Source organism: Corapipo altera, unplaced genomic scaffold (genome assembly GCF_003945725.1).
Source record: "Corapipo altera isolate COAL_440 unplaced genomic scaffold, ASM394572v1 1, whole genome shotgun sequence".
In the NCBI taxonomy this organism is placed as follows: Eukaryota; Metazoa; Chordata; class Aves; order Passeriformes; family Pipridae; genus Corapipo; species Corapipo altera.
This window is the reverse complement of record NW_020884873.1, coordinates 5,059,635-5,072,313: the sequence shown is the minus strand read 5'-3', so window position 1 is coordinate 5,072,313 and position 12,679 is coordinate 5,059,635. Positions and strand designations below refer to the sequence as shown.

At 42.0% G+C, this 12,679-nt stretch overlaps 1 protein-coding gene across 1 annotated transcript; it reads right to left on the bottom strand.

Annotated features, from left to right (window-relative positions):
• Window positions 1-708: 708 nt before the first annotated feature.
• On the bottom strand, window positions 709-12,490 carry ATP6V1E1 (ATPase H+ transporting V1 subunit E1). Its single transcript, XM_027663708.1, has 9 exons — window positions 12,309-12,490; window positions 8,749-8,814; window positions 7,169-7,278; window positions 6,626-6,692; window positions 4,720-4,809; window positions 3,360-3,428; window positions 2,871-2,965; window positions 1,955-2,042; window positions 709-1,336 (listed from the first exon to the last, which is right to left on the bottom strand). The coding sequence occupies exons 1-9, from the start codon at window positions 12,339-12,341 to the stop codon at window positions 1,274-1,276; spliced, it is 681 nt and encodes a 226-aa protein (XP_027519509.1). The 5' UTR covers window positions 12,342-12,490; the 3' UTR covers window positions 709-1,273.
• Between the last annotated feature and the right edge of the window lie 189 nt (window positions 12,491-12,679).

The window sequence follows — 12,679 nt, the reverse complement described above, 5'->3', positions numbered from 1 at the left end:
AAGAGAAGATGATTTCAAAACACACTCAAGCAGTAATTCATCAGCTTCTTATTGCCACAAAAGAAGTTTCAGAATTGAGCACTAGGCAGAGAGTCAAGTATTCTGGCAGAGGCTTGTAATATGGAAAGTCACCCCAAGAATTTTTCTGTCCTACACCATAAAATGTGGAGACAATACTGGTCACCACAGCAGAAGCAAAGAAGTAAATAGCAAAACTTAACAGATTTGGTAATTATTATAGCTATGCTACCGTTAATGAAATTAATAATTACTGTAACAATAGAGAGAACACTTGCAACAGAGTCAGCTGCTGTCCCTCAGCTCCTGAAACTTAATTACTACAGGGTTATGGTTTGGATCTCCTGCACAGAAACAACAAACCTGTGACTGGAAAGGGATTGCATTTGTTTTATCTGAGCAACACAGTCGTGCTACTGTAGTTCCCACTTGTGAAAGAAGACTGAGGGAGCAAAACTACTGACCCATTTTTCAGGGAGAATGACGTGCATCCTGGAGTCCTATTCAAAAGCCTTGCCTGCCATCCAAGGCTATTCCAGCAAATAGCTTGACACCACTCCCTGCACTTGAGTTCTGGCTTCACAGAACAGTGAATACACACAGCTCATGTAGTAAGTCCTTACTCACACAATCCCACTCTTCAAAGGTTGCTGCCAATGCCCCAGAGAGAAGCGACAGGGAACTCCATATACACACACACTCATTTTTATTTTAATAAATAGAGTTTTACAGGCTCAGGCTTTTTATTTTAAATCACATATACAGAATAAGAAATGCCTGACCAAGTAACATGAATTAAACTACTACCTTGGGAAGGAATACATGCCCTCTGTAACACTGAAGACCTCAACTGAAAAGGGATTTGCCAGCAGCAAATAAAAGCAAATTTGCCAGCACAGTGATTTACTTCACAGATCAGACAACTTGAAAGAGATGTGGCCAAAGCAAACAAAGTGACCCTAAATGGACCACTTGTCCTTATAGTGTCACAACAGTGTAAGGAAAGCCAAGAGCCCAAATGCCTCCATTTCCTAGTGCCACTTCTGGATGAATATGTATGTCTTCACATCCTTTGAGCAATACATTCTAACCACAAGTAGAGAGGCTAAGCACAGCAGGTATGCAAAATTATTCCATTGAAGAACAGATATTGGATGACACAGTAATGTTATATTTCAAGATTTCAAATTAGCAGATGCTTTTGCATCCCCTTCAGTATGGCAGTGGAACAGATCCCACCTTCTCTCATAGAGGTTTAGTCCAAAAACTTCCTGTTGGCATTAGCACCAAAGAGAGCCACTCTGATTTCTGGCATCATCTGTGGAGAAAGAGCACATCAGTTCCATGCAATGGGCAATACAGTTCCTGTATGTTCTTCCTGCAGGCACTGTGGGCTAGCTAGGCTAGGCTTCAAAATTAACAAGTCAGTTCATTTGAGCTTTCTGAAGTCTTTATCTGATCACACATTGCCTGCTTCTCTCTAGACTGGAAGGACTGCCTGTACTGCAGCATAAGAAATAGATGCCAGAGCTAGTTTGGTGGTTGTTTTTTTTTTCTGCACTAAGATTTAATAGGTCTCAGCCAAAGTTTCTAGTCCCAAGCTTGCTTCAGTAATTCAAGTTAGCCTCAGAATTTCAGCATCCTGACTGCAGCGTAGTCATACCAAGTCTTTCAGTATCATAATTTATAGAGTTTTATGCTCCAGCTTAATTCAAAGCTTAATTCAAAAGGGATCATTCTGGAGAAAGCCATGTTTGTTGCAGACAAGCACAAACAGGAGGTAACTTAGCTCTTTCTATTAAAAAATAACTTCCTGTCATCCATGTTGAAATCTGATCCCATGCATTATTGTGACACATTGGAAACAGGAGGGTTTAATTACAAGACCAAACTAGTTAATTGTACTTTGTTCACCTCGGTTGTTAGAGAAACTCACCTGCTGGGCTACAAGGTCCAGTCGACTTTCCAGGGTATTGGAAACCTTAATTTTACCATCACCGTTGTAGATTTCAACACCTCCAGCACTAAAAAGTGACAAAAAAAAATAAAATAAAAAAAAAAAAAATCTGTGAACTCCATGGGTCAGAGACAGAACGTGGCAGAGAAATTATTGTAAACCAACGTTTATAAGCAAGTCAGATACACAGATTTTCATTTCTAAAAAAACCAAACTTTTTGATCATGTGTTAACAGGAATCGGCACAAAGTGATCCAGTGAAGCAGCAGTGCAAAGCACCTTTGGAGTTATCATAGGCCACAGCCACGTGCAAGGGTCCTCATCAGCATGATCTAAATCTTAAGTGGAGCTATGAAATTTGTCACTTCAAAACAGACTCTGTGTTACTAAGACAGCTACCAGATTTCGGAAATGAGGACGAGTGATAAAAGAATTGTTTGTTGGTCCACACACAAAGATCACTATCAGAATATACAGCTTTGTGCCATGTTCTTTAGAGCCTTGCAGACAGAAGAGACATAAACCCCATCAAGTGATTATCCTGCAGCACCTTATGACTCAATTTGCTTCATCTTGAGACAGAAAGCAACATCCATATCCTCTCTCTTAAAAAGACCAGTGGTTAAGTTTCTGTGTGCAGTTATTCTCTACTCCAGTACTGTGTGAATCAGGCTGGAGGGTGCACAAAACTTTTACTGACATTTTTGACTGAGACACTGCTTGTCTGGAGAAAACTGTGCCTCATTAACACAAAGAAGTGCCAAATTCCACAAGAACAGCAGAAGACACTGTGAGGATGTTACATACTTAATTTTCTAGTGTTCTAGTACAAGCTGTGTCCTGAAAAGCTGCATTATGTTAGTGCTTGTGTATAAAACACTCCCATTTTCCTTACATGTCTTCTGGCAGGAAGTTGTCTTGGTCAATGTGAACATCCACATCTCTTTTTATGGCGTTTTTGTAGACAGGAATGCTCTTCTGTACCGCACTCTAGATAGAAGATAAACTTCCAGTTAGCACTGACAAATGCTATTGCACCACTCAGGTTCGACCACTCAATTATTTGTAGTAATAAAATGAAGGGATTGAGGACTCTTTTTTTTATTTTAATTAAGCAAATGCATTTCAGTTTGGCTTTTGAGCCAAACCCAATTATTATTTTTAATACCGTAGCAATGTATAAAGTTTCCAACGTAATATCCAAGCAAGCAAACGACCCCCAACTTTGGAAGCACACTTGGATTCTTGCATTGTATCTACAACAGAAGTGCAACAAGCAAAGCTTGTTTTCATGTCATGCAGAAGGGATCTGAGCAGCAAATATTTGCAGTCAGGTCTAGGCCTTTGTGAGCAGGACACTGTCAAACCATTCCAGGTGTCTTACCTTAACCATTGGGAGATCCGGCTTCCTGCACCGAACAACTAATCTGGGCTCAAGCAGCTGGTAGAATCCCTGCAGGGAACAACCACTTCAGGATCATACAGTCAACATTTTAACTGTCTTAGAATTAATTTAACCCCGAGAAAGGAAAGAAGCTGATCAATTTGAAACCCAGAACCTGACGATATCAGCCTCTTTTATTTAGTTCTTCACTCGCAAGTTCACCTCATGCAGACATTCTGTGAGGACAGCACCAATAACCTGGGAAAGAGCCCAAATATGGATGATGGGTTTGGAACTCAAGTGCAACTATACATGGAATCATAGGATTGTGTTGGCCTGTTAATGTTCATGTATACACAAGGAGCATTGCTGTCTACATAGACTGAGGATGCAGCCAAGCTCTTGAAGACATGCAGTAGTTTCAGATATCTGTTCTAATAACTCCTGTCTTGCAGCTCCTGTGGTAATATCTGAGACTAGAATAGATTAAAATAAGTTTAGTTCCAGTTTGAAGAGATCTACAACGATCATCTAGTACAACTGTGAGTACAGATCTCTCACTGGATCAAATATAATGGGCAAAGACAAACGTGGCCAGTTCGCAAGAGCAGGACAGGTTTGTTTGATGTACAGCAATACCAGACCTGAGTGTGGCAAGGAAACCCCACTAAATTGGAGGCACAAGCTGGTAGGAGACACTGCTGAGAAAACTCAGCCATCCAGCTGTGACAGGAGAGCTCGTGGGTGGCTCCTGGGAGTTCACAGTAACAGGACCAACCCGTACCAGGAGGCAGCACCAGTGCCCACAGGACTGACCTGGCCAATGCCTGCTGGATTTTTGGCAGTTGATTTCTGGGGCTTGAGGATGTTCTTCTAGGTGAGCAAAGCTTTGATTTCTACCTCATATGCCACTCACAGGCACATGCCATACTACAGTAAATTTGTAAGAGTCAGGGCCTCTTAAGTTTCAAACGCCCAAAGGACTTCAGAAGCGGATAACTACTCACTTCTGGGTTTGGAGAACCAGCCTTCGTCAAAGGTGCATTTGATCCAGCTAATTACTACAGGTAATGTGTGCAGCCTAAAATGTGCATGTTACAGTGTATGTGTGCACATCTGCAATTATTCCTACAACGGAACTGCTGCTTGGCATACCAGGTTCTACCCCTCAAAATAAGCTGCAACCTCTTCTGTTCAGAATCCAAGCCTGAAACATATTGATGTTTAAAACCCAAAGATCACCCAGCAACATTTGATCTAGACTCCAATACAACTGTAATTTCCAGTGGGTTATTTCTGACAAAAGAAACTTAGGGGGATAGGGCAGCAACGATCTGTGCTCTACAATTTAAATATTTACCTGTAGAACTAGTCCATCCAGCAGTGCCTGGTACCTGGCAGTATCCTTCACCACCTTGGCAAGTCTCTGCTTGGCCTCATTCAGCAAATCCTACATTCAGAAGAAATCAGATCAGCAGAGCCCATCTGTTTGGCATTTGGTTTCGTGCCTACCAACTTTCTGTACTTCTATTATAGCTATCACACCCTGCCAACACGTAAATGTACACTCCAGCTGGTGTTCATCCAAGCTAGACCTTCATCTCTGTGCATGGCACACTATCCTCTCCAAACACTTCCCTTCTTCCTGCCCTGATCTGAACTCATTAGAATCTGACAATAACTCCTTTCTCATGAAAAAGGGAGAGCTCAGTAGTAAAAGGATAGTACCTGCAGCATTAATTCAGACAGACTAAATAAATGCAAATAAATGCTTCATGTAAACTAATAAAGTTGTCCAGACAAATTTTTCAGCTTTATGGTCAAACAAAGAAATCTAATCTATCTTTCTAGCAAATAATATTCAGGTTAGCAAATTGTAAGCAAATGCAAGTCAAGATTTGAAAGAGAGAGCTTATTTTTTAATTTGAAGAAGTTGGTCTTGATTATCTTTATTTGACAAATCAATACTGGACTGGATTGAATTTTTAAGAAATTTGAGTCACCTCAAACACAGCTCCTAGAACTGAACCATCATAATTACTTCAGATAAAGAAACCATGATTTGGTATAAACCCTTCCCTACTGTCCTGCCTCATGGCATTTAGAAGAAGAGTGCAGGGTAACACAATCACTGTGAGGATATAACACTATCACAGTTTAATGCCATGGTCAAACCTAGTTACACTGCCCTCCCTAGAGCAACACAGCATTTCTGGAACTGCTCATCTCTCTTCACAAAAGAAGCCAAAGATCTGATAAGGGAAGAAAGAGTGAGCAGCATGTGATTTTAAATGTCTTAAAATGAGGAAGAGTGTTTAGAATTACTCAGAAGCATGAGGTTGAGTCAGCAGATAAATGAGGAAGAGATTACCCAGCAGAGACTATCACAATAGAGTTAGCTCTTCAGCTACCCACCTTCCTCCTCTCTGTGAATACAATCTAAAGTCTGAAACTCGGTTTAAAGAGTCAATAAACTGGTGATTTTCTTCTGCTAACTCCCCTTTTTCATGGTAGAATCAACTTGAACGTTACCCTTTATCCATTAGCTTTTATTTTTGACTTCCACGGGTCTCTCAGCTTTTCCAACAGCTCAACAGCCCCACCTAGCAGAGCACGGAACACACGAACTGTCTCTAAGACAGGCGTGGGAACGCAGCACAATGAGCAGAGTGAGAACACACTGCACGTGGTGTAAGACAAACACAGTAAGCCCGACCTAAGCCCAAACGTAGCCTGCTCTGATAAACGATCACTCACCCTGTAAGTCAAGACACAGACTGGTCACCTACTAGAACAAGAAGCAAAGATTTTCATGTAATATGGGCCACTGAAGGAGACAGAAAAGCCCAGTTAATGGTGTTTTAAGCCTCCTTGCTTACACCATGCCAGCTTTAACGCAGAAATGCTGCTTTGGGCAAAGAGAACCTCAAACTTCTACCAGCCGTGCAAGAGAGAGTTCCTGCTCTTTAAAGAAACAGGCAGTTGTGCAAATGACAGATACAACAGTGCCTGCAACGTTCCTGGGAACAGGAACAACTGTATTTTCCTAAAGGAGCACGTAATAGAAACAGTGAAAATAAGCTAAAGTAGATTAGCAAATCTGGACTAAATCCTTAATGCCTTTTAGGAGCAGCTTGGAAAGCCACTTTTGTATGTTGAAACAAACGTCACTCACTCCCAAATCCTGTTTTTCTCTAGAGAATGGTTACATTTCCTAACACACGGTAGAAATAGAGCCTCTGTGTATTTACTGGAGAGATACTCACTGCAATAAGGTCATCCCTTGCCTTGAGGACCTTCAGTCTTGCTTGATTCATCAGGTTGGACATCTGACTGCAAGTTGAATGATACACGTGAATCAATCCATCAGCCTTTGACAGAAGAACTGCAACATGTAACTGTACCCCTTAAATTTAACAACACTACAACATTTAATAATGAAGCCTGTTCACCTGTTTGAATCTGTTTCTGAACCTGCACAACTGATTAAAATGCAGAACTCTGTCCTTAAGTAAAGACCCACCCAAAATAAGTCTGACATGATCATTTGTCCCAGGGTAACAGACCATGGTAGATTTCCAGAAATTAAGTACATAAAGAAACATGAAGGATCCTTTCATCACTCTTCCTAAAAGTTACACTATTGTAGCTCAGCTTTGACAATTTCTCCCCAGGAAAAAAACCTAGAAACTCAGAATTAAATATATCATTAGTTTGCCTGTTTGCCAGAGAAAAAGAATTTTGTATAAAATTAGCAATAAAATGAGAGGTCAGGCTTTGAAGTCAGCCATCTAACCTAAGCAACTTACATTTTCTTTTGCTGTTCTATTTGCTTCTCCTTCTTTTCATAATACTCCATGATTTTCAGCCTCTGTGTCTGAACAAGGCGACCCTTCTCAATGTTGAATTCTTCTTCTGCCTACAGTAAAAATTAAATAACTGAAGTGGAAATTGATTCCATGGGCTGAAAAAAACAGAATCAAAATGTAACAGCCATTCTTTCAGAGCACATTCACAGACAAGACAGGATGATACAATTTATGGTTCCACATAAAATAAAACATTTCAACGCAGTCCTCAAGTCAGAGTGAGTACAGGATGTGTTCTGCTGAACTAGAACCTTGCTCACCAAGACAGTGCTTATTTTATTAACTGACTGAGGCATGTTTCCTTGCAGCATGTATTCCTCAGGCACAAAATTACCGAATTTATATATTATATACTGGTACACAAAATTCATTTTAGCTTCAGCTCTGATTTGTTTTTACAGAATTGGTCTCTTTTCTGGCTACAAAAGATTCTACCTAAAACAAGGTACCCAACCCTCAGGGTCCACAAACGTCATTACTTTAAATAATTCTTACACAGGGAGAGTGACAGTATAGATGTTACTTTTGTGTAAAGCCTAGCCAGGAAGCACGTGAAAACACATGGAAAACTTCCCTGTTTATACCTGAGAATCCAATCCCAACCTTTGACTTCTGTTTGCAGATCCTCAGGAATACCTGCTTTGGTGCTGATTAAATATTTGTGTGGATCTAAATGTTTAAGGGAGATTAAATATTACAAGTAATGCATATGCTGAGCCCAACACCAACAAGGTGTTTCTGTAGTGGTATAATGCAGACTGTTAGGGCTGTAAGGCACCATTAATCCTTCTTTAGTAAACATCTACACTCTGTCACCTGATTAATATTAAAATTGGTCTCCTGTGGCTTAATCTAAGTGAAGAATTCTGCAAGTAATTCAACACATGCCTTAAACATGAACTGATGGTTTAGTTCCCCAGGATCCTACTGAATCACATCTAGAATTAAGACTGCAGCTGTCTACACAGTTTTAGGTACAGTTATGAACCTGGTTACAAACAAACTTTCACCAACATAATTCAACCAGTCTTTCATCTTTTTGGGACACGTATGAGTTCTTGTGCAATATTATAAGTATTTATAATAAAACAACACTATAATTGTTAGCACAAACCTCAGCAGAATTAACAGTTACAAAGAGAACTCCTTCAATCCTCAGTGATATCAAGTTATGTACAGGAGGTGGGGAAAGTGTTTCACTTAATCCAATCCAGTCTCATTATCACTCAGATCTCCTGATTGCTTAAAAAAAAGGAGTGAACTTCCACATGGATAAATTTTTATCTGAGAACCACTAAGAAAACTTAGGCCAAAAAATGCCTCCAACCTGTTTTCATCTGTCAAAAGCTAAGAAATGTGAACTTAATTTGGCACACCACTTTTTGCTATGTAATAACTAAACATGAAATCAGCTGTAGCTTACAAAGGTGTTCTAGGCCTGCTCTGACTGCAACTATCGAAACAGGACTCCAGATGCAGTTTTCCTTTTGCACTTACTGACAGTGAACTTCCATTTTTACCTTTGCATCTATTTCTTCAGCCTTTTCATTGGCTTCCTGCTCAATGAAAGCCATCATATGCTTGATCTGTAACAAGAGAGAGGAAAGAAAATATTTTGTGTAGGAAAGCACTTTGACTAGAGGAAGTAGGTATATATATATTCCTCATTTGTACAGCAGGCTCCTCCATACCCATTTACTAATTCATATAATGTTGTTTGCAAACAAAATTAAATTGAGCATGCAAGCCAAAGAGTCAATTCATCTTAGCACTGACTACAAGAAAATTATTTTTCCCAGTAATTCTACATAATGGTGTTTGATTTGCTATCATTAGAAGAATGTTCTTCAGATATGCAACCGTACAAAAAAACCCAACCAACCAAACCCAACCATACAAAAAAAACCCAACCAACCCAAAAGTATATTTGTATAAATGTGAGGCTGGGTGTTTTTCATTCTTCACTGATGAGACCAACTTTTTGGCCTCTGGGGTTTAGTTAAAAAAAAAAAAAATTCAAAAATCCTCACACAACAACATTAGTGTGTTTGTTATGACATTGACATGAAACAGAGAAGACCAACACAGATGGCATCTGAATGAACCTGGGCCTTCCACACTCAGTGACCAGTGAAGCAAAGCAAAGGGCTACTGACCACTCTGGTCAGACCTGTACAATCAGAAGTTCCTTCAAACACCTGAGAAATCTTTCCTGAAAAAAAAAACCCGTAATAAATTCTGTAAAGATCTACAGGGTCATTAAAAAATGCTGCTACAAAATGACTTTACAGAGTAGCTGCATGTCAGTTTAGAGGAGCTGAGGAAGGACACAGAGGCAGCAGTGCTAGCTGATCCAGACCACATCAAGCATATCACATGCTGCTTCAGAGCCTGGTATGCACCAATATATTCCACTTGGAGAACATTTCTGAAGCCACCTCAAAACGCTACAAAGCACAGGTCCAGCATCTTAAAGACAAGGAAAGCAATTATACTGAGCTCTTCTTATCTATCACATGCCTTTCTGTGACCAGGCCTAGGGTCAGGATCCCATTGTGGGGCAAACCACAAGGACTCATGACCACACAAACTGCAGCTGGGAAGGGGTACATCCATTTCCAGGGGCAGATGGAGCAGACCACAAAAACCTATTGGCTTTTTGCTTGCACTTAGTGCTGAGACACGTTTTGCAGACAACCCACTCTGAGTAAACTCACACAAAAGATTCTACTTATAGAATCTCATGTCAAAATTTAATATTTTAAAGAGATTAGGAAGGTGCCAAGTTGAGCACTGAGCCAAGGTGCAGAAGAGCACTATGCCCACAGAGAGGAGAAAACAGAAGTGAACCAACAAGTGGAAGATTTTGAACACGTGCAGTGGAAGAAGTGAACAGTAATATCCACATCCTCAAATCGAATCAGCAATTTTTCTTCTAATTCCAGTTTGCAACACTTTAAAGTGTGTGTCTACCTACAGCATCAGTTTTCTGTCCTGCACTTCAGAAAGGACAAGAGAGGCACATAAAGTAAGGGAATTATTTCGCTGAATAGCCTACTGCTGAAGGAGAATAAGAACTGTTGAATAACAGCAGCAACCCTCACGTTACTGAGTCACTTCCTCCAGCGTGGTTTGGGTTTCTGAATTTTGGAAAAGTGCTTCTAACAAACAATTCTGAGTGTTCAAGAAACATCCTCTGCATACAGAAAGGGAACAAGATGGAAGTAAGCTAATGTGGAACTCACTTCCCCTGGTATGGCAAGACTGAACAGTGTCTCTTCCTTCAAATGCTGCTGCACTGAAATCCTTTTTTGCTTTTCACAGACATGAAAAGAGGTCCACAGTGAGATTTTCACATCTATAAATAGGATTAGTTTTAATAACACTAACAAAAAATGTATTTTGAAATGAGAGATTAATTTTAAAGTAATATTTCCTACAGAAAGGAAGAGAGGGTTTGCCTATCAGCAGTATTGTGATTATCCTTTCCACAGGAAGTTCTAGATGTTAGACTGGCTGTAGCTAGAAGTAACTAGATGGAACAATCTATTAAACACCTTTGACAGAATAGAGCAAACAAATCTATCAACGGGAAAAATCCTTAATTAGAGATGATTTTCAAAGTGAAAATTATTGAAAGAGTCATGGTGAGTAGGTAAGAGGGCCAGTTGGCAAGTTCTTGCCAGATTTATACACATTCAGGACTGCCATATCATCAGCATTCTCCTTTCCAGTCAACAGGATCATCCAAGGCTCAGGAGTGTAGAGCATTGACAGGAAAGCTGCAGATGTGAAATGCTGTGAGAATGTCATGTTTAGTACATCACCAGAGCCTGAACCAACCTTTGAAGCTCAGGTCCATCATGGCTGAGCAAGACCACCCCTAAATCCAGATTTATTTTTATTCTCTTCATGGAAGAGGCAGGAAAAAAACAAACAAGCTTTGTGGATAAAATGCAATGTTACAACTCTCCTTTAGGAGGAAGGTAACCCGTTGATTTTACTTTCAATTTGATCCTTCTTTGCCAAGAGACCATGTTTACTGAATGAGAAAGTGAGACACGAAGTACTTGTGATGCAAAGGACAAAGGGAACTTGCCTGATCTGCTCATCACCTGTAGGAAGCTCCACAAACCAGTGCTGACTGGATCCGTGCAGCCTTTAACACGGCACAGCATTTCCAACCCAGATGAAAGCAGCTTTTTTGGGCAGGGGTAGTGTTTACTGTCAACAGGGACAGGCTGTCCTGCCCTGGGAGGAGGTGTCTGCAGTCAGACTTACTGCAGGGCTGTAAGTTTCCATTTCAAGCCAAGCCCAGGCTGCCCCACTCTGCTTAGATGTGACAAAGGCATTCAAGAACACCAAACATCCCACCCAAAGGCTGAGGTACAGCCAAGTGGATGTAGCACAGCCACAAGCAAAAGAGAGATGGAAAGTCCTTAGAGAATCGTAGAATGGAGATTGGAAGAGACCTTTGAGATCACTCAGCCCAACCATGAACCCAGGACTACTCCTGTAACCCCTAAACCACTAAACCATTAAAATGTATCACCCAGATGCCTCTTGAGCACCTTCGGGGATGGTGACTCCACCACCTCTCTGGGCAACCTATTCCAATGCATGGCCACCCCAACAACGAAATTTTTTTTCTTCTAATATCTTCTGAATCTCCCCTGTCTCAGCTTAAGGCCATTTCCTCCAGTCCTCTCACTGCAGAAGAGATCGGCCCCGGCCTCTAAACATCTACCGCAGCATCTAAAAAGCCGGTACTTGTCTAGGGCCGTGTGTTTATGTGCCTTGAAGTGCAGCCAAACCCCGCAGACAGCAAACAGCCTGTTCATGAACCCTTTCCTTATAACCCGACACAAAACGTCACCAAAACGCTTCACGGAACAAACCACTTTGCTCAGAGACTTCTTCCCCCCTTCCTCCTTTCCCAGGGGAGCGCCCGGCTCCCCCCCCCCGCAGAGCAGGAGACACGATTTCACACCCCCGAAGCCCGAACCAGCCGCCGCCGCCCCCGCGGGGGCCGGGGCCGCTCCTGCCCGCGGTCCCCACGGCTGAGGCCCCGCGGGCCTACCTGCTTCTGCACGTCGGCATCGCTGAGCGCCATGGCGGCGGTGTCTGCGGCGGTGACAGTGACGGTGACAGCGGCGGTGACAGTGACGGTGGCGGTGACAGTGACGGTGTCCGAGGACGCGCCCGGTGCCGTCGGTGCCCGGAGCGGAATCACATCCGGGTCGGGTCAGGTGGCAGCGAGCCCCGCCCGCCCCCCCTCCCGCCGGCCAATAGCGACCCGCGCTGCGCGTGACGTCACGCCGCCGTGCATATGAGGGGGCGGGTCCCGACGGGGCCGCTCCCGGGAGGGCTCTGGTTGGGAATGATTGGGAATGATTGGGAATGATTGGGAATGGTTGGGAATGGTTGGGAATGGTTGGGAATGGTTGGGAA

What these genes read in the sequence shown, in the direction of transcription:
- ATP6V1E1 (XM_027663708.1), bottom strand. Translation starts at nt 12,341, where the DNA reads ATGGCGCTCAGCGATGCCGACGTGCAGAAGCAG. An exon ending in CAAGGGATGACCTTATTGCA is followed by an intron (nt 4,810 to 6,625) that starts GTGAGTATCTCT and finishes TTCTGAATGTAG; the next exon opens with GATTTGCTGAATGAGGCCAA. An exon ending in TGGATGGACTAGTTCTACAG is followed by an intron (nt 3,429 to 4,719) that starts GTAAATATTTAA and finishes TGTTCCCTGCAG; the next exon opens with GGATTCTACCAGCTGCTTGA.